The 18995-nt window shown below is 42.9% G+C and overlaps 1 protein-coding gene and 1 long non-coding RNA gene across 2 annotated transcripts in view; one reads left to right on the top strand and one right to left on the bottom strand.

The window, feature by feature from the left end:
* LOC141166334 (uncharacterized) overlaps positions 1 to 18995 on the bottom strand; it is a 154342-nt gene that overhangs the window by 53759 nt on the left and 81588 nt on the right. The gene's annotated exons all lie outside the window — the stretch shown is intronic.
* Positions 1 to 18995, top strand: part of TRPM1 (transient receptor potential cation channel subfamily M member 1) — a 64281-nt gene that overhangs the window by 3707 nt on the left and 41579 nt on the right. Inside the window, exons 3-5 of the mRNA XM_073652909.1 lie at positions 514 to 742; positions 4114 to 4236; positions 16499 to 16630. Of these exons, the coding sequence (XP_073509010.1) occupies positions 514 to 742; positions 4114 to 4236; positions 16499 to 16630 (484 nt within the window). The remainder of the gene's footprint in view (positions 1 to 513; positions 743 to 4113; positions 4237 to 16498; positions 16631 to 18995) is intronic.

Below are 18995 nucleotides of genomic sequence, written 5' to 3'. Positions count from 1 at the left end.
CACATGTCTGTGTTTAAATACATACATAAAATATGGTACCGACATCATCAGTTGTTTGGATCAGTGTGCCATCAGCGTATGGTCTGTTTTTACCATCAGTGTGTCATCTGTGTTTTTTATGAATGGATAAATAAATACATTACAAACCCTCACCTATCCTTTGCTATGTTAAATACATACCGTAACATAGATGTGTGAATGAGGACTTTGCACCTTTTATATATTCTATTATGGATGTGTTTGCTTGTTTTTTCCTATGTTCAGCATTGTAAGTAGAGTTTGCAGTTTCAACATGTATCCCCCCCAATCATGAGAGATTTTATATATACAATATATATTGTTCCATTTTGTGAAATGTGTGTCTTTTTGTGCTAAAAAGTTACAAAGCAGGTAAAAGACAACAATAAAGAGCATGTGCAAAATACTGCAAGAATGTTTTTAGAATAATATATCCTACTAAGTTTGGCTTATGATGGTGACATTTTAGACATATTATACTTTGTTTCTCATTAGGGATTTTGGTCAGCTGGCTGTGGAGCTTTTGGACCAGTCCTATAAACATGATGAGCAGGTTGCCATGAAACTACTGACTTATGAACTTAAGAATTGGAGTAATTCTACTTGTCTGAAACTAGCTGTGGCTGCCAAACATCGGGACTTTATAGCACACACATGCAGCCAGATGTTACTGACAGACATGTGGATGGGGCGTCTGCGCATGAGGAAGAATCCAGGTCTTAAGGTACAGTGTTGCTTATTTACTAAGATTAATGAGGCATTTTTTCCTGTTGCTTATATAGCACTAATATATGCCACAGTATTGTCCAAAAATTGTCACTATTCACATCAGTACCTGTCCTGGATGTGAAGATCACAATCTGATATTCCTATCTCAGACATAAATAAGCACATTAGGGCTAATAGTTTTTGTAGTAAGGAAAAAATCCAGAGTACATAAAGGAAATCCATCCCAACATGGGAAGAACATAGAAACTCCATGCAGATCTTGTACTTGGTCACATTTCAGCTCTAGACCCACAGATATAAGTATAATTTAGATTCATTTTAGAGGGTTTTCTAAAAGTAAGATGCACAATAAAAATACTTTTTTCCATATCAGGTTAAGTCCCTACAATGAGTTTTTGATGAGTGTTTGATGCTATAATAATAATAATAATTTTTATTTATATAGCACCAACATATTCCGCAGCACTTTACAATTAAGTAGACGCTACACGTGTGTTAACCTCATGTGGTGTACGGTAGAGGGTTGTGCTCCTGACGGACTATATGTGCCTCACAGTGGCCAAGCTTTCTGTCAAAATGAGTCTCCTTCCTTCCCCAATTACACACAAAGTTACACTGTATATAAAAGGAAAAGAGATATAACAGAGGGAAATTGTTTGTCACTGCGCCAGATGTTAATTAGACCATTGGAGACAAGCTCCTGGACATAGGGCTGATGTGAATCCCAAATCTGCGCACATCAGAACAGGTAATGTAGAGAATGATGATTTGCACAGTAGTTGCATCTTTAAGTAGAGGATGATGGTGGTGAAGGTGATTTGTGCAACTAATCCCGAATCATGAAGAAGCAGTGTTAACTTGAAAAGAATAGTCTCTTTACTAATGATAATGGGGCAAGTAATTACACTGATGAGCAAAAGGGTAACAGTAATTTGAACTTTTGACTTTCAGGCTCCATATCTCATCATCCACTACTGCTTCAAACGTGAGACTACCATCATTTATAGACCTTCATCTTGGCTATCTCATACATAAATTTGACTTGCAACTATTTTGCATATGATTAGAGATGCAGATTCTTGTCATGTCACTGCATTGTTACTGTTTTGCTCCTAGTAGTGGAAAAATCTTTTTGTTCCCATATACTACAAATTACAACCTGTTCTCACTCCCTAATAGCTCAGTGTGTTATCAGATTGATTCACAAGTGAAAGGTCATTGGTTCAAATCAAGGAGCAGCCATGAAGAAGATTTACCAAGAAAAGAAAAACAGCATCATCCAGCTCATCGATAGCAGTCTCTCGGCCAAGAAAATTGCCAAACTGCATGTTGGGAGTGCAATGACAGTTGGGAGAATACGAAATGAAGTCCATCCATCCATTCAAAAGCCATAAGGTCGACGTCCAGGCAAAATATCGGAGTCAACAAATCAGATAATCACAAGGTGTATCAGTTCTGGCATCACAAACATTGTAGTGGAGCTGCTTCATATGCTTTGTAATAGTGAGATCACAGACGTCCATGCAAGCACCGTGAGATGCATGTTACACAAGTCTGGAATGGTGGCCCAAAAAAAGGTGAAGAAGCCTCAACTTCAATATTACCATAAGAAGTGTCGGCTCAAGTTTACAAAAAAGGACAAAAATTGGACCGTAGAGTATTGGGTGATTTGGAGCGATGAGACAAAAGTCAATAGACTAGCTCTGATGGGTGCAAATGGGTCCGGAGGTAACAAGGGAAAAAGGGGCTAACGGATCAAGAAATTGAAGAAACTGTCAAGTTTGGTGGAGGAAGCCTGATGATATGCGTTTGTTTCACAGCCAAAGGTGTTGAATACTTGACCAGGATCAATGATGGTCTCAATGCTGAGCTATATGTGAGCATCCTACAAGACGAGTTACTTCGTACACTCGAGTACTATGGGTGTGAACGACATAGTGTTCAAGCAGGACAACGACCTGAACCATATGACGAGATTGATGAATAAATGGTTCAATGACAATGAAGTAGAGGTGCTGGATTAGCCCCCTCATTCCCCAGACTTCAACCCAATATAACACTTGTGGATAAAGTTGAAGAAAAAGCTGTATAAATACCCAAGTGAGATGACCAGTATGCACCAACTTTTGGAACGTGTAGAAGAGACCTGGGATCAGATTTCAGTCGAGACATGCTTGAATCTGATCGAGAGCATGCCCAGAAGGATTCAGGCAGTGTTGAAAGCCAAAGGTGGATTTATGAAATACTAACAAAATAATAAAAATTTAAATTTAGATTTTTAGGAGCAAAACAGTAACAATGCAGTGACATGACAAGAATCTACATAACTAATCATATGCAAAATAGTTGCAGGTCAAATTTATGTATGAGATAGCCAAGATGATTGTCTATAAAATGATGGTCTCACGTTCAAAGCAGTAGTGAATGATGAGATATGGAGCCTACCTTTTTCCTTGTCAGTGTATATACAAACAGTAGGTAATTGGTGTCCTCATGTGACTCTTATAGCTGCAGTCAGTGGCTGACTGCCCAGGGGAGTTTATTCCAGAAGCTACTGCATACCAAGCAGAGCTGGGTCACATGAACAGGCCTCTGTGGGGGAGATTAACCCTTTTTGTGCTCTCAGCAGGTCTCGCAATGTGTTACAACATACAGTTTACACAGAATTCACAGTATTTCCATGTAACACACTATACATCTGTTATCCCATGGAGATGGCCACTTTGTGGGATACAACACATATTTTCACTGAGCAAAACAAGGCAGAGTCTTACAGTTCCAGCAAAGTGGATGGGATTTATAGAAATCTCATACATACCCACTGTGCTTTTTTATTACTCAGCGTAAACTAACCTGCAGTGCGTGTTTCTAATCCGCAGCATGTCAACATCTCTTCCGGGTACGTTGAGTTTTCTGTGCGGATTTTCCCCATAGAATTGCATTACCAAAAAGTATGAAAAGCATGAAAATCTGCAACATCAAAAACTGATCAAAAGGTCATTGTGGGAACATAGCCTTGTTGTGCAGGGAAGTAGACAGAGGATATAATAATGATAATCACACTCGGTAACACAAGGGCCTCTCTGCTACGTAAGAATATTAATTATTGCTAACACAAAGTAGATAGTGGTCCTCATTAAAAATTTTGCATTGGGGTCAAGAAGCCTCATGCTACTACTCTGTTAGTGTGTATAGCTTATTATGAATGGGGAAAATCCTCTTCCTCAGAAGAATCAAAACATGGCAGGGCTGCTCTTTACTCTTAAAATCTTGACATTCTTTACAATTTTAGCAAAGCTTAAATGAGAAGGACTTGAACATTATTGCTTTGAGTGGCATGTTATTGCTTCTTTTCTTTGATTTCAGGTAATATTAGGAATCCTTTTTCCACCGACCATTCTGTTTCTGGAATTCCGGTCCCATGATGATCTTGCATTTAATACCTCAAAAGAACATGAAGAAGGAAAAGATAAAGAAGAAGATAACATGGTAAGAACCTACTTAGACTGCCATATGTGGATCATTGAAATTATGTTATCTCTTTTACTTGCAGAAAATGAATTTACAGCAGAAACACATACATAGGCTGTGAATAAATTCATACTCCTGAGGCCAGATTAGATTTTGTATTATACTCTTGTAGTATACTGTCAGGGATAACACCGGGGAGATCACAAAGATCCCACTGCTGTCACCAGTTTGTCACGGGACGCAACTCCGCTGCCTCCAATCCTAAGGGCAATTACGCAATTGACTGACAAGTGATGGACGAGGCCACGGCTATTTCCAGTACTAGGACGGTTTTTGGCGAACTCACAGTGAACTTATGGTATATACACCTCCGATTCCAATGCATGGAATATATATACTGTATACAGTATATATATATACAGTGTGGGCCATTTATATGGATACACCTAAATTAAATGGGAATGGTTGGTGATATCAACTTCCTGTTTGTGGCACATTAGTATATGGGAGGGGGAAAACTTTTCCAGATGGATGGTGACCATGGCAGCCATTTTGAAGTTGGCCATTTTGGATCAAACTTTATTTTTTTCAATGGGAAGAGGGTCATGTGACACATCAAACTTATTGAGAATTTCATAAGAAAAACAATGGTGTGCTTGGTTTTAACATAACTTTATTCTTTCATGAGGTTTTTACAAGTTTATGACCACTTATAAAATGTGTTCAAAGTGCTGCCCATTGTGTTGGATTGTCAATGCAACCCTCTTCTCCCACTCTTGACACACTGATAGCAACACCGCAGAAGAAATGCTAGCACAAGCTTCCAGTATCCGTTTTTTCAGATGCTATATATATACAGTGGGGAAAAAAAGTATTTAGTCAGTCACCAATTGTGCAAGTTCTCCCACTTAAAAAGATGAGAGAGGCCTGTAATTGACATCATAGGTAGACCTCAACTATGAGAGACAAAATGAGAAAACAAATCCTGAAAATCACATTGTTTGATTTGGAAAGAAATTTTTTTCAAATTTTGATGGAAAATAAGTATTTGTCAATTACAAACAAGCAAGATTTCTGGCTCTCACAGACCTGTAACTTCTTCTTTAATAGGCTCCACTATCCTCCACTCATTACCTGTAGTACTGGCACTTGTTTGAACTTGTTATCAGTATAAAAGACACCTGTCCGCAACCTCAAGCAGTCACACTCCAAAGAGCTGTCGAAGGACACCAGAAACAAAATTGTAGCCCTGCACCAGGCGGGGAAGACTGAATCTACAATAGACAAGCAGCTTGGTGTGAAGAAATCAACTGTAGGAGCAATAATTAGAAAATGGAAGACATACAAGACCACTGATAATCTCCCTCGATCTGGGGCTCCACACAAGATCTCACCCCGTGGGGTCAAAATGATCTCAAGAACGGTGAGCAAAAATCCCAGAACCACACGAGAGGACCTAGTGAATGACCTGCAGAGAGCTGGGACCAACATTACACAGGCTACCATCAGTAACACACTACGCCGCCAGGGACTCAGATCCTTCAGTGCCAGACGTGTCCCCCTGCTTAAGCCATTGCATGTCCGGGCCCATCTGAAGTTTGCTAGAGAGCATTTGGATGATCCAGAAGAGGATTGGGAGAATGTCATATGGTCAGATGAAACCAAAGTACAACTGTTTGATAGAAACACAACTCGTTGTGTTTGGAGGAGAAAGAAAGCTGAGTTGCATCCAAAGAACACCATACCTACTGTGAAGCATGGGGTGGCAACATCATGCTTTGGAGCTGTTTCTCTGCCAAGGGACCAGGACAACTGATCCATGTACATGAAAGAATGAATGGGGCCATGTATCGTGAGATTTTGAGTGCAAACCTCCTTCCATCAGCAAGGGCATTGAAGATGAAACGTTTCAAGGTCCTGGAGTGGCCTAGCCAGTCTCCAGATCTAAACTGTGACATCCCTGGCGGCGTGCTGGCATGGCTTACCACCTCCCACCATGCAAGACTGCCATCTTACCTATCAGTCTAGGCTGCACACTTTGCTCCAGTACCTGCTGTGTGCATGTCTCTTGTCTGATTGCTTAGGGCGGCGGAGCGGTTACTGCCTGATTCTTATAGTTTCTGTGTGCGCACTCCTAATGCATCCCCAGCCTATTGTTGTGAGTCACTGGATACTTAAACCCCCTCCACCCAGTAGGAGGGGCCTGAGAAACACTTTCTTTCAGTGTGTTCTGTGCAACTGAGCTGCCAGGTCCTGTCCTGTATCTAGTCTGTTCTGCCACCTTGGGGGCTGTATACCCAGGCCCGTTATCTGCATCTGTGACTTCTAGTCTGTTCCGCCACCCTGGGGGCTGTATACCCAGGCCCGTTATCTGTATCTGTGACTTCTAGTCTGTTTCCGCCACCCTGGGGGCTGAGTTCCCAGGCTCGTTCCTGTATCTTGTTCAGTTCCTGTCTGAACTGTGTCCTAGCCCGTTACCTGTTTGTCTCTATGTCCATACCTGCCCTTTTCCTGCAGTGTCTGAACCTGCACCTAACTCCAACTCGTTGTCTCTGTACTTCTGTTTGTGAGTTTTGTGTCTACTCGCTATTTCATTGTAAGTACCTCGTGTGTATCTGGTTCTGCTTGTCCTGTTTCCCTGCCTCCGTATCTACCTCCTGTGTTCTAACTATCTTCCTGTATTTTCCAGTCTGTTCCATGTGAACAGAGCCCTGTCCTGTCTGCCTGCACCTTCTGCTCTGTTCTACTCTGCTTGTCTACCGCACCGGCGGTTTCGCTCTGCTCTGCTTGTCCACCGCACCAGCAGTTTCGCTCTGCTCTGCTTGTCCACCGCACCGGCGGTTTTGCTCTGCTCTGCTTGTCCACCGCACCTGCGGTTTCGCTCTGCTCTGCTTGTCCACCGCACCTGCGGTTTCACTCTGTTCCTCTTGTCCTTCACGCCTGCGGTACTGCTCTGCTAGTCCACCGCACCAGCGGCTCTGTTCCTGTAGCCCAGTCTGTACTGGTTCCTATCCAGCCTGCGTTCCTACCTGCCAGTATCTGCCAGTCTGCATACCAGCCATGCCTGCCAGTACCCACCTGTCTGCATACCAGCCGTGCCTGCCAGTACCCGCCTGTCTGCATACCAGCCGTGCCTGCCAGTACCCGACTGTCTGCATACCAGCCGTGTCTGCCAGTACCCACCTGTCTGCATACCAGCTGTGCTTGCCTGTTCCTGTATTCCCCGGTGTGGGTCAACAGCTTTGACCGGGGTCTGACCTGGAGTAGCACCTGGTCCCTCTGCTCGGTTCCTCCCTGGTTCACGGAGTCGACTGAGCCGCCGTGCAACCTTGGTTAGACCGAGTTGATACTTAGTCATGCCCCTCCAGGCACTCCTTGGTTCATGGTCCAGTGGGATCACTAACCACGCTCACGCCAGTCAGTCCGTGTGCGTAACATAAACCCTATAGAAAACCTTTGAAGGGAGTTGAAAGTCCGTGTTGCCCAGCGACAGCCCCAAAACATCAGTGCTCTAGAGGAGCTCTTCATGGAGGAATGGGCCAACATACCAGCAACAGTGTGTGCCAACCTTGTGAAGACTTACAGAAAACCTTTGACCTCTTTCATTGCCAGCAAAGGATATATAACAAAGTATTGAGATGAACTTTTGTAATTGACCAAATACTTATTTTCCACCACAATTTTAAAAAAAATTATTTCCAAATCAGACAATGTGATTTTCAGGATTTGTTTTCTCATTTTGTCTCTCATATTTGAGGTCTACCTATGATGTAAATTACAGGCCTCTCTCATCTTGTGGGAGAACTTGCACAATTTGTGGCTGACTAAATACTTTTTTTCCCCACTATATACATATATATATATATATATATATATATATATATATATATATACCCAGGCATGGTCACTGCCAACTCCACAATAGCAAAAATGAACTACTAGCTGCCACCACCTTAGTTTATACAGATCGATTGGACAAGTAGCGTATGGCTTCAGGGGTGCGATTTACAGAGCAAGAGGAACAGAGCTATTAAATTTTATAAAATTAATCTGGAAAAGTAGGCAGTGTTTATAAAAAATATACAAAGATAATACAAAATGGGAACAAAACAATACAGTACATACAATTACATAAAATTAAAGTGATAATTAAAGAAAATTACTAAACCTGATGTCACAGAAATGGCTCAGAGTTTAGCAGAGGGAGATACTCCTTAGTAAAATTGACAGAACCCACAGCAAGCTGTAACTTCCAAGACTGACAGAATACAAAAACCTAAAGTTACGCCCACATATTTCCTCTTGATGAGCTCATAGGGGGGCTGGCTATGGGTTGTACTAGGTTTTTTAGCAGTTTTTTTAGATCCCCAACTTTCAGGATGTTTTTTCCCCTGGAGGTCCCAGGCGGTAAATATTGCTGTCATGTTTTCTATTGCAATTTTACCTTTCTATGGAGATGAAACATGGCATGGATAGCATCATCCATCTTCCCAATATTAAATTGGTGGTAGTTAGAATGGCCTTACGGTGATGTAAGTGAATGCATTATGTTCGTCCCTTCACTTCATCCCTACTTTAATGGAGGTTGAAGTGTCAGACCTCTCTCACTTTCCCAGTTATAATTAGTTTTCACTTTCCCCATTATAATTAATCCCAATGTTCAATGTGAGAATGATATGTTCCCTCTCTGGAGATGTCTTCATGGATTTTAATTTTTCTCTATGACATATACTATTTTGCTTTCTCGATTCTTTACCTAATGCAGTAATGTAGATATTGTGCTTGCTATGGGATTATTTTGGTAGGGTCAAGAAACTGTACATCAAGGTCTTGTTACAGGAACTTTACAAAGTTATACGAGGATGCATGACAGCATATTCATACTCGACAGAATTTGGGGACTTTTTTTTACTTACATGCTGTCACGGGTGTGTCGCCACGAAGATCGTCACGATTACACAGCCTGACTTCTCGCAGCTGACTTGTTGGTGCTTTGTGTTTTTCGGCAGTGAGGGAGTTAATTCTCTCTCTCTCTGTGCTAGACGAGGTCCAGCCTCGCCCAGCTGCAATCAATGCTGCTGTAGTGAGACTCCTTCAAATGCCTGCTGGTCTGTTTGGGAAGTGTCGGTGAAAGCATTTTCATGCAGACTAACAGAGCGGATCGTGGTATTTGGAGTTTCTGAGATAAGTGTATTTGGAGTGTTTTTTCCCTTTCTCGCTTTATCATTTATCTCCTTTCCCGTTGGTGTTCCCTCTGTTGTAGTTGTGTAGTTTTTGTATGCAAGGTGGTTTTGGTTTTTCCCTTGTACTGTCTCGTTCGTCTAAGTACTGTGTGTGGGCATATTATAACTTGTCCCCTTTTGTTGTGATCGGGGTCCTTCTCAGGACTAGATTACTTAGGTGCAGGGATCCTCAGGAGGTAGGGGTTACGCTGGCGGCCTGGACCTCTGTATCTTTAACAGTACCTCCAGGTTGAGGGATTAGTCAGGGCCCCAGCTTAGGGTCAGCTTAGGCCCCCTACCTCCAGTATACAGAGACAGCGTGACATTTTCACCGACCCACTTAGTTTTTATCCAGCTACCATGGATCCAGTAGCCGGTCTAGCTCGGCAGTTGCAGAGTTTGTCCATGGAGCTGGCGGACGTTAGGTCCAAGGTTTTGCATCCTCAGGAGCAAGCCGGACGAGAACCTAAAGTAGCTCTCCCTGACAGGTTCACTGGGGGGCGGGACAAGTTTTTTGTTTTCCGGGAGGCATGCAAGTTGAACTTTCGGCTGCGGCCTCGGTCATCGGGGAGTGAAGAACAAAGGGTGGGAATTGTCATCTCGCTCCTACAAGGGGACCCACAATCTTGGGCGTTCTCTCTTCCCCCGGGCTCCCCGGCTCTCCAGTCAGTGGATAGGTTTTTCGCTGCTCTGGGACTCGTATATGATGACCCAGATCGGATCTCCCTTGCTGAGTCTAAGTTACGTAGGATCCAGCAGGGAGATCGTCCGGCGGAGGAATTCTGTTCGGAGTTCCGTAGGTGGGCCACGGACACCCAGTGGAATGACCCGGCTCTTAGGAGCCAGTTTTGTCAAGGTTTATCCGACAAATTACAGGATGTGTTGGCACAGTATGACTCTCCCGCGTCACTGGAAGCCGCTATGGCCCTTGCTATTCGCGTTGACAGACGGCTTCGGGAGAGGTGCGGGATAACTCTACCCCCTGTGATGACTCCACCTCCTACAAGGTCCCCTCATATGGTGGTTCCCCTGGTCAGTCCAGAGGAGCCTATGCAATTAGGAGGGACATCATTTCGGGGGAGGGGACCGGTGGTGCGCCATAAGACAGGAAGGTGTTTCTTCTGCGGGAGAAAGGGACATTTTATTGGGGGGTGTCCATCCCGTCCCTTGCAGAGTGAAGAGTCGTCGGAAAACTGTTGATCCCAGGTTGTGTGGTGGACGGCAATCTGGGAGTAGGTATTTCGTCCCTAGGTTCGTCTCAGTTTCTCGTACCGGCGGAGGTGGTGGTGGGTACGAGAACTGAGAGGATATCTGTTCTTCTGGATAGTGGGGCCGGGGCTAATCTGGTTGATGCTCGGTTTGCCCGGGTTCAAGGTATGCGATTGAGTGAGTTGGCTAAACCCATCCCCATATTCTCGATCGATGCCAGGCCTCTCGGTCAGGGAAGTTTTTTGCAAGCTGTGCATGATGTAAAACTTCAAGTGGGGGCGATACATAAAGAACTGTTGTCTTGCTACGTGTTGGAGGGTCTTCCCACTCCTATAGTGTTGGGCCTTCCTTGGTTAACTAAGCATAACCCGGTTATTAATTGGCAAACCAGAGCGATAAGCCAATGGAGTAAATTCTGTAATAAAAACTGCATGAACACGGTCATCGGTGCGGTTACTCCCTGGGTCTTACCTCCATTTCTGGCGGACTTTGAGGATGTATTCTCGGAGAAAGGGTGTCAGGAACTACCTCCTCATCGCGAGTATGACTGTTCTGTAAAACTGCTCCCTGAGGCCAAGTTACCTAAAGCTAGGTTGTATAACCTTTCTGGTCCTGAGAGGCAGGCCATGAAGGATTATATTTCAGAAAGTCTGGCTAAGGGGCATATTAGACCTTCATCTTCACCGGTGGCTGCGGGGTTCTTCTTTGTTAAGAAGAAAGATGGAGGCCTACGCCCTTGCCTGGATTTCCGTGAACTTAATCGGATTACGGTCCGAGATCCGTATCCGCTCCCACTTATTCCCGATCTCTTTAATCAGATCGTGGGCGCCAAATGGTTCTCTAAGTTGGATCTCAGGGGGGCGTACAATCTGATTAGGATGAAGGAGGGGGATGAGTGGAAGACGGCGTTTAACACTCCGGAGGGGCATTATGAGAACTTTGTCATGCCATTCGGTCTGACTAATGCCCCGGCGGTGTTCCAACACTTTGTTAATGACATTTTTCGCCGCCTGGTGGGACAGTTTGTTGTCATATATCTGGATGATATCTTAATTTACTCGCCGGATCTGGTGTCTCATCAGGAGCACGTTAGGCAGGTGTTACAGATCTTGCGGGATAATAAACTGTATGCCAAATGGGAAAAGTGTGTGTTCGCCGTACAGGAACTCCAGTTTTTAGGCTTCCTGGTTTCAGCGTCCGGTTTTCGTATGGACCCTGGGAAAGTGCGGGCAGTTCTTGAGTGGGATCGGCCAGAGAATCTTAAGGCACTACAACGTTTCCTGGGGTTTGCTAATTATTACCGGAAGTTCATTCGTAATTTCTCGTCCATGGTTAAGCCTCTCACAGACATGACTAAAAAGGGGACGGATTTTTCTAGGTGGTCTGACAAGGCTTGTCAAGCATTCTCCTCCTTGAAAAAATGTTTTGCCTTGGCACCCATACTCATTCAACCTGATGCGTCACAGCCATTCATTGTAGAGGTAGACGCTTCCGAGGTAGGGGTGGGAGCAGTATTGTCACAGGGTTCGTCCCCTGGTAAGTGGCATCCGTGCGCCTTTTTCTCTAAAAAATTGTCGTCCGCTGAGAGGAATTACGATGTCGGCAATAGGGAACTCTTGGCCATTAAGTTAGCTTTTGAGGAGTGGCGCCATTTTTTGGGGGGGGCAGTCCATCCGGTCACCGTCATCACCGATCACAAGAACCTGCTATATCTGGAGTCCGCGAAACGTCTGAATCCCAGACAAGCTAGGTGGTCATTGTTTTTTACCAGGTTTAATTTTGTCGTTACATATCGTCCTGGGTCAAAAAATGTAAAGGCGGATGCCTTATCTCGTAGTTTCCCTGGGGCCGGGAATACGGACGACCCGATTCCTATCCTTCAGGAGGGGGTGGTGGTTTCGGCAGTATGCTCTGAGCTGGAGGAGGAGGTATTGGAGGCTCAGGGGGACGCCCCTGTTGGACCTCCGGGGAGACTGTTTGTTCCAGATCAGTTGCGACAAAAGGTGATCGAGGAACACCATAACTCAGTTTTTGCAGGACACCCGGGGAGTAAAGCAACTCTGGATCTCCTCTCGCGTCGGTTTTGGTGGCCTAACTTACATAAGGAGGTGGTAACTTTTGTCGCGTCCTGTGGGGTTTGTGCGCGCTCTAAGACCTCACATACCCGTCCGTCTGGGGCCCTCTTACCTTTGAAGATCCCGGAGCGTCCTTGGACTCATCTGTCTATGGACTTTATTACGGACCTCCCTCCGTCTTCGGGTAAAACGGTCATACTCGTTGTAGTGGACAGGTTCAGCAAGATGGCACATTTTATCGCTCTTCCGGCTCTCCCTAATGCTAAAACTCTTGCGCAGGTGTTCATTGGGGAGATTGTGAGGCTTCACGGGGTACCCTCCGAGGTGGTGTCTGATCGGGGGTCTTAGTTTGTGTCCAAGTTCTGGAAGGTATTTTGTGCACGGCGGGGGATGCATTTGTCATTCTCATCGGCTTTTCATCCTCAGACCAATGGTCAGACGGAACGTATGAACCAGAGCTTGGAGACATATCTCCGGTGTTTTGTGTCAGAGAACCAGGAGGACTGGGCTTCTTTCTTACCTCTGGCAGAGTTTGCTCTTAATAATAGGCGGAGCGAGTCCACTGGTAAGTCCCCGTTTTTTGGGGCATATGGTTTTCACCCCCAGTTTTGTACTTTCAGTAGGGGGGGCTCTTCGGGGGTTCCTGAGGAGGAACGATTTTCCTCATCACTCGCTTCAGTATGGAGAGGGGTGCTGAAGAATCTGAATACTATGGGGAACCGATACAAACGTATGGCTGATAGGAGGAGGGTGTCTGGTCCGGACCTAAGTGTGAACGATCGGGTATGGTTGTCTACCAGGAATATTAAACTTAAGGTTCCCTCCTGGAAACTGGGTCCCAGGTTCATCGGGCCGTACAGAATCAGTTCTATTATTAATCCGGTGGCATTCCGTCTTGACCTCCCCCCTACGTTTAAAATTCACAACGTGTTCCACAGATCGTTGCTTAAGAGGTATGTGGCGCCGGTGGTACCGTCACCTTTACCTCCCCCTCCAGTGGTGGTCAATGGTAACTTGGAGTTCCAGGTATCGAGGGTCATCGATTCACGCTTTAATCGCCGGTCCCTTCAGTACCTGGTTCATTGGAAAGGGTATGGTCCTGAGGAGAGGATGTGGGTTCCTGCGTCGGATATTAACGCAGACCGATTAGTTCGGGCCTTCCACACGACTCACCCGGATAAACCTGGCCCTGAGGGTCCGGAGGCCCCTCGTAGAAGGGGGGGTACTGTCACGGGTGTGTCGCCACGAAGATCGTCACGATTACACAGCCTGACTTCTCGCAGCTGACTTGTTGGTGCTTTGTGTTTTTCGGCAGTGAGGGAGTTAATTCTCTCTCTCTCTGTGCTAGACGAGGTCCAGCCTCGCCCAGCTGCAATCAATGCTGCTGTAGTGAGACTCCTTCAAATGCCTGCTGGTCTGTTTGGGAAGTGTCGGTGAAAGCATTTTCATGCAGACTAACAGAGCGGATCGTGGTATTTGGAGTTTCTGAGATAAGTGTATTTGGAGTGTTTTTTCCCTTTCTCGCTTTATCATTTATCTCCTTTCCCGTTGGTGTTCCCTCTGTTGTAGTTGTGTAGTTTTTGTATGCAAGGTGGTTTTGGTTTTTCCCTTGTACTGTCTCGTTCGTCTAAGTACTGTGTGTGGGCATATTATAACTTGTCCCCTTTTGTTGTGATCGGGGTCCTTCTCAGGACTAGATTACTTAGGTGCAGGGATCCTCAGGAGGTAGGGGTTACGCTGGCGGCCTGGACCTCTGTATCTTTAACAGTACCTCCAGGTTGAGGGATTAGTCAGGGCCTCAGCTTAGGGTCAGCTTAGGCCCCCTACCTCCAGTATACAGAGACAGCGTGACACATGCATATATTTGGGGCTAAAAATTATTTTTGCATTTAGGCTTTATTGAAAATGTTGAACTTTTTGCTTTTATAGGCTTTTTGTTTTTTTTGCATATTCAACCTTCTTGTGGTCTGTAGTCATAAATCAGCTGGCGGGAGCTGAGGGAAAAAAACAGAGAAGAGGTTAAAATTCCCCGTTTGACTGTCATAGTGAGCTGACTGACGGATTCTCAGTTAACTCATTCTGCAGGCAGCAATAGACAGTGTAATACAGTGGCTATAGAATGAAAATGGTGATTTTTTTTAATGAAACCCAAATGCAAAAATAATTTTTAGACCCAATTACATGGAATTAAGTGAAAAAAAAGGTATCCAAAAGTGGACAACCATTTAAATTTGTTGATGCTGGGTGATAACTTCTACATTGCAGGGAGTCCATGCTCGGCACTGCACATTCTCCACCGCAGCTCCGATCAAATCAGGGAAAAAAGCGATTGGTATGGGTTCTAGCAATTGGTAGGGGTAGCAGCAGTTGAACCAACAGATGTGACGTAATCACCTATCTTGTGAATAGGTGATAACTTCTTCTTGTTAGAATACCCCTTTAGGTATAGCATTTTACAGGTGCATCTCACTAAATTAGAATATCATCAAAAAGTTATTTTATTTCAGTTCTTCTATACTAAAAGTGAAACTCGTGTATTATATAGAGTCATTACAAACAGAGTGATCTATTTCAAGTGTTTGTTTCTGTTAATGTTGATGATTATGGCTTACTGCCAATGAAAACACAAAAGTCAATATCTCAGTAAATTAGAATACTTTATAACAACAGCTTGAAAAATGATTTTAAAATACGAAATGTTGGCCTACTGAAATGTATGTTCAGCAAATGCACTCAATACTTGGTCGGGGCTCCTTTTGCATGAATCACTGCATCAATGCGGTGTGGCATGGAGGCGATCAGCCTGTGGCACTGCTGAGGTGTTATGGAAGCCCAGGTTGCTTTGATAGCAGACTTCAGCTCGTCTGCATTGGTGGGTCTGGTGTCTTTCATCTTCCTCTTGACAATATCCCATAGATTCTCTATGGGGCTAAGGTCAGGCGAGTTTGCTGGCCAATCAATCAGTGATACTGTTGTTTCTAAACCAGGTATTGGTACTTTTGGCAGTGTGGACAGGTGCCAAGTCCTGCTGGAGAATAAAATTTCCATCTCCAAATAGCTTGTCGGCAGAGGGAAGCATGAAGTGCTCTAAAATTTCCTGGTAGACGGCTGCGCTGACTTTGGTCTTGATAAAATACAGTGGACCTACACCAGCAGATGACATGGCTGCCCAAACCATCACTGATTGTGGAAACGTCACACTAGACCTCAAGCAGCTTGGATTGTGTGCCTCTCCATTCTTCCTCCAGACACTAGGAACTTGATTTCCAAATGAAATGCAAAAATTACTTTACATTTACTTAGTGTCAATAACTGCCTTCTGGACATCTATCAAGTCAGTAGTCTTCCACATGATTGTGGAGCCTACTGAAACAGACTAATGGACCGTTTTAAATGCTTAGGAAGCCTTTGCAGGTGTTTTTTGTTAATTATTCCAATTTACTGAGATAATGACTTTTGTGCTTTCCTTGGCTGTAAGCCATAATCATCAACATTAACAGAAATAAACATTTGAAATAGATCACTCTGTAATGACTCTATATAAAATATGAGTTTCACTTTTTGTATTGAAGATCTGAAATAAATTAACTTTTTGATGATATTCTAATTTAGTGAGATGCACCTGTATATGTTATGTAACTGTATATATGCTAATGTATGTAGTACAATGAAGCTTTGAGCATTATACATTTTCATATTCTGTATCTTTCAATGCCTATATATTTTATCTTTGAATTTTTAGCAAATATATTTGTCTGCTAAATTTGTCATTAGGATGGAAATGCTGATGCCAACTCTCGAAAAGGAGATGAAGAAAACGGCCATAGAAAACAAAGGAGTATTCCTATTGGCACAAAGATCTATGAATTCTACAATGCTCCAATAGTCAAATTCTGGTTTTATACAGTAAGTAATATGGTCTTCTTTTAGTCAATGAGGTTGTTTGTTTTTGGGTTGTTTTTTTTTTTTGCAATTTTTCAAACAACCTCAAAAAGATGGAAGTTTGCATCCGATTACTAACACAATTACAAATCCCTACTGCTATCTCCTCTACTTTTTCCTTAGCTCTAGTCTTAAAAAACTTTTTAATGTTTAGTTGTCCTACAATCAAACAAAAATTCCACAAATCATATAAACATGTTATAAGTTTTTATTTCAATGGGAGAAATTAACAAAAAAATGCAATTGTATCGGCATCCGAGGCATCGAGGCATGTTTGGTGGAAAAATATTATATACCGATTTGGAATGGTTATGGAGATTGGTGGTCCTTTTAAAAAAATGTTATTGTGTCTATATTTACATATATAGAATAGTTATATTTTTGGTGGAAATATAACTCTTTAACATGGAGTGTAATAATGGAAAATAAATAATATGTTGTGTCACGTACGAAAAAAATCAATGCTTAGGATTCTGAATTGGAACAAATCACATTTGTAAACCTAATCTATAAATAGAGAACCCGGGGGACACAATAATTCTTTTTTTCATACTATTGCATTGAAAAGTGTAATTTACTTTTTTTCAATGCAATTCAGGAAAATGGTATGTGGATGTATACCAGGCATACATACAAGGGGGTACCCAAAAAAAAACGAGAATTATGTATTTACATTTTTTTTTATTCAAGATAACATCTTGAAAACATTAATCCCCTTCAAAATACTGTCCATTAAATGATATGCACTTGTCACCTGATCGCCACGATTAAGGTCGTTTCTTTCTCACTGCCTCACGCAATCGCTTCAGCACTTGCAGATAGTAATGTTGGTTCACTGTGGTGCCCTGAGGAACAAATTCAATAAATAAGTTCATTTTCTCCTGGAAGCTGCACCATTAGTAAGGTGGCCAGGAAGCCTTTTAATACTTTTTACCTACAGATTAACCTATATATGCAGGTAAATAGTGTTTTCCGACTTGACAGGTTCCCTTTAACAAATAGCCTCTTCACATAAAAAGAGGACAGGGACTCTAGTGCCACCTGGTGGAAGTAGGAATCCTAAAAGTCAATATCGACTTTTTTTTGCCTCCGCAGCCAATTATCATTTTCATGTTTGTATTTTTCCCTCCTCTTCTGCCAAAGCCATTCATCAAGATTGGCATAGCGCACACTCACTGGAATACAAGTCGCCAAATTCTTTAACAGGTTCACGCTCTTTAATGAATTCGGTGCATCTTCAGAGTGGTGTGCACTTTCGTGAACTGTGCCAGAAATGTTACTCCAGTCTGGGACTTTGATGAATTGGACAAATGTGTGTGGCCATGCCCTATTCTGCCCTGGCTTCTCTCCAGCTTCGCCAATTTTGACAAATCTGATTCAAACAGGTGTGAAAACACCAAACGTCACAAATTTTTTGAGCGGAAAAATTTTGAGCCTTTTCAAAGCTTTTATGCCACATTTCTGGCATAAAATCTTTAATGAAGCGGCCGAATATTTTTTTTTATTTTTTGGTCGACATAGGCGGGACAAGTTGTAGTTTTGAAAATATGGTGGTATGAAATTGTGAAAATAGCTGCCATTTCGCCATTGTTTTATTGTTATTCACTGAATGGTAAAAATAACTTGGAAACATGATTCTTCAGGTCAGTACAATTACGGTGATATCAAATTTGCATAGATTTTTCATTTAGATGGTGAAAAAAAAATCAGAAGTTTGTTAAAAAAAAAGACCAAAACATTTTTATTGTGTCTCCATGTTATTAAACCCGAAATGTTTTATATTTTTCTGTTTAGAGAACTGTGCTTTTTCCATAGCGAGCTCACGGCTTTATTGATACCAATTTGGTGTACATATCACGTTTTGTTTGCTTTTATTGCACATTTAAAGAGGTGTGGTAGCCAACAAAAAAAAAAACATCTTAGCTTTATTATTTTATTTCTCTTCATGGCATAAACCATATGAGTTTATCATTCTACATTTTAATAAATCAGACTTTTATGACAATTATCTATTCACCAAACATATTTGGTGATGCCAAATATGTTTTTATTTGCTTTCCAATTACTTTTTTTTTAATACGGGGAAAAGGGGAGTGATTTGAATTTTTATATTTTCTTAATTTTTTAATAGTTTTGAAAACATATCATTTTTCACTTTATTGTTTACTCCCCTTGGTTTATCACTGTACTGCAGTATGTAGTGTAAGTCTCAATCTCCTATAAAGCCTTACAGGAGTACCAAGATGGAAGTTATAGTTTTCAACAGGCCTCTGGCTGCCGTAGTAACCCATTGGAGGCCTGCAATTGCGTCACGAGGAGTTGGGCGGGG

The sequence above is a fragment of the Phyllobates terribilis genome, unplaced genomic scaffold (assembly GCF_046119375.1).
Source record: "Phyllobates terribilis strain yellow unplaced genomic scaffold, ASM4611937v1 Scaffold_11__3_contigs__length_659146591, whole genome shotgun sequence".
NCBI lineage: Eukaryota > Metazoa > Chordata > Amphibia > Anura > Dendrobatidae > Phyllobates > Phyllobates terribilis.
The sequence above is the reverse complement of the archived record's forward strand: the minus strand, read 5'-3'. Positions and strand labels throughout refer to the sequence as shown.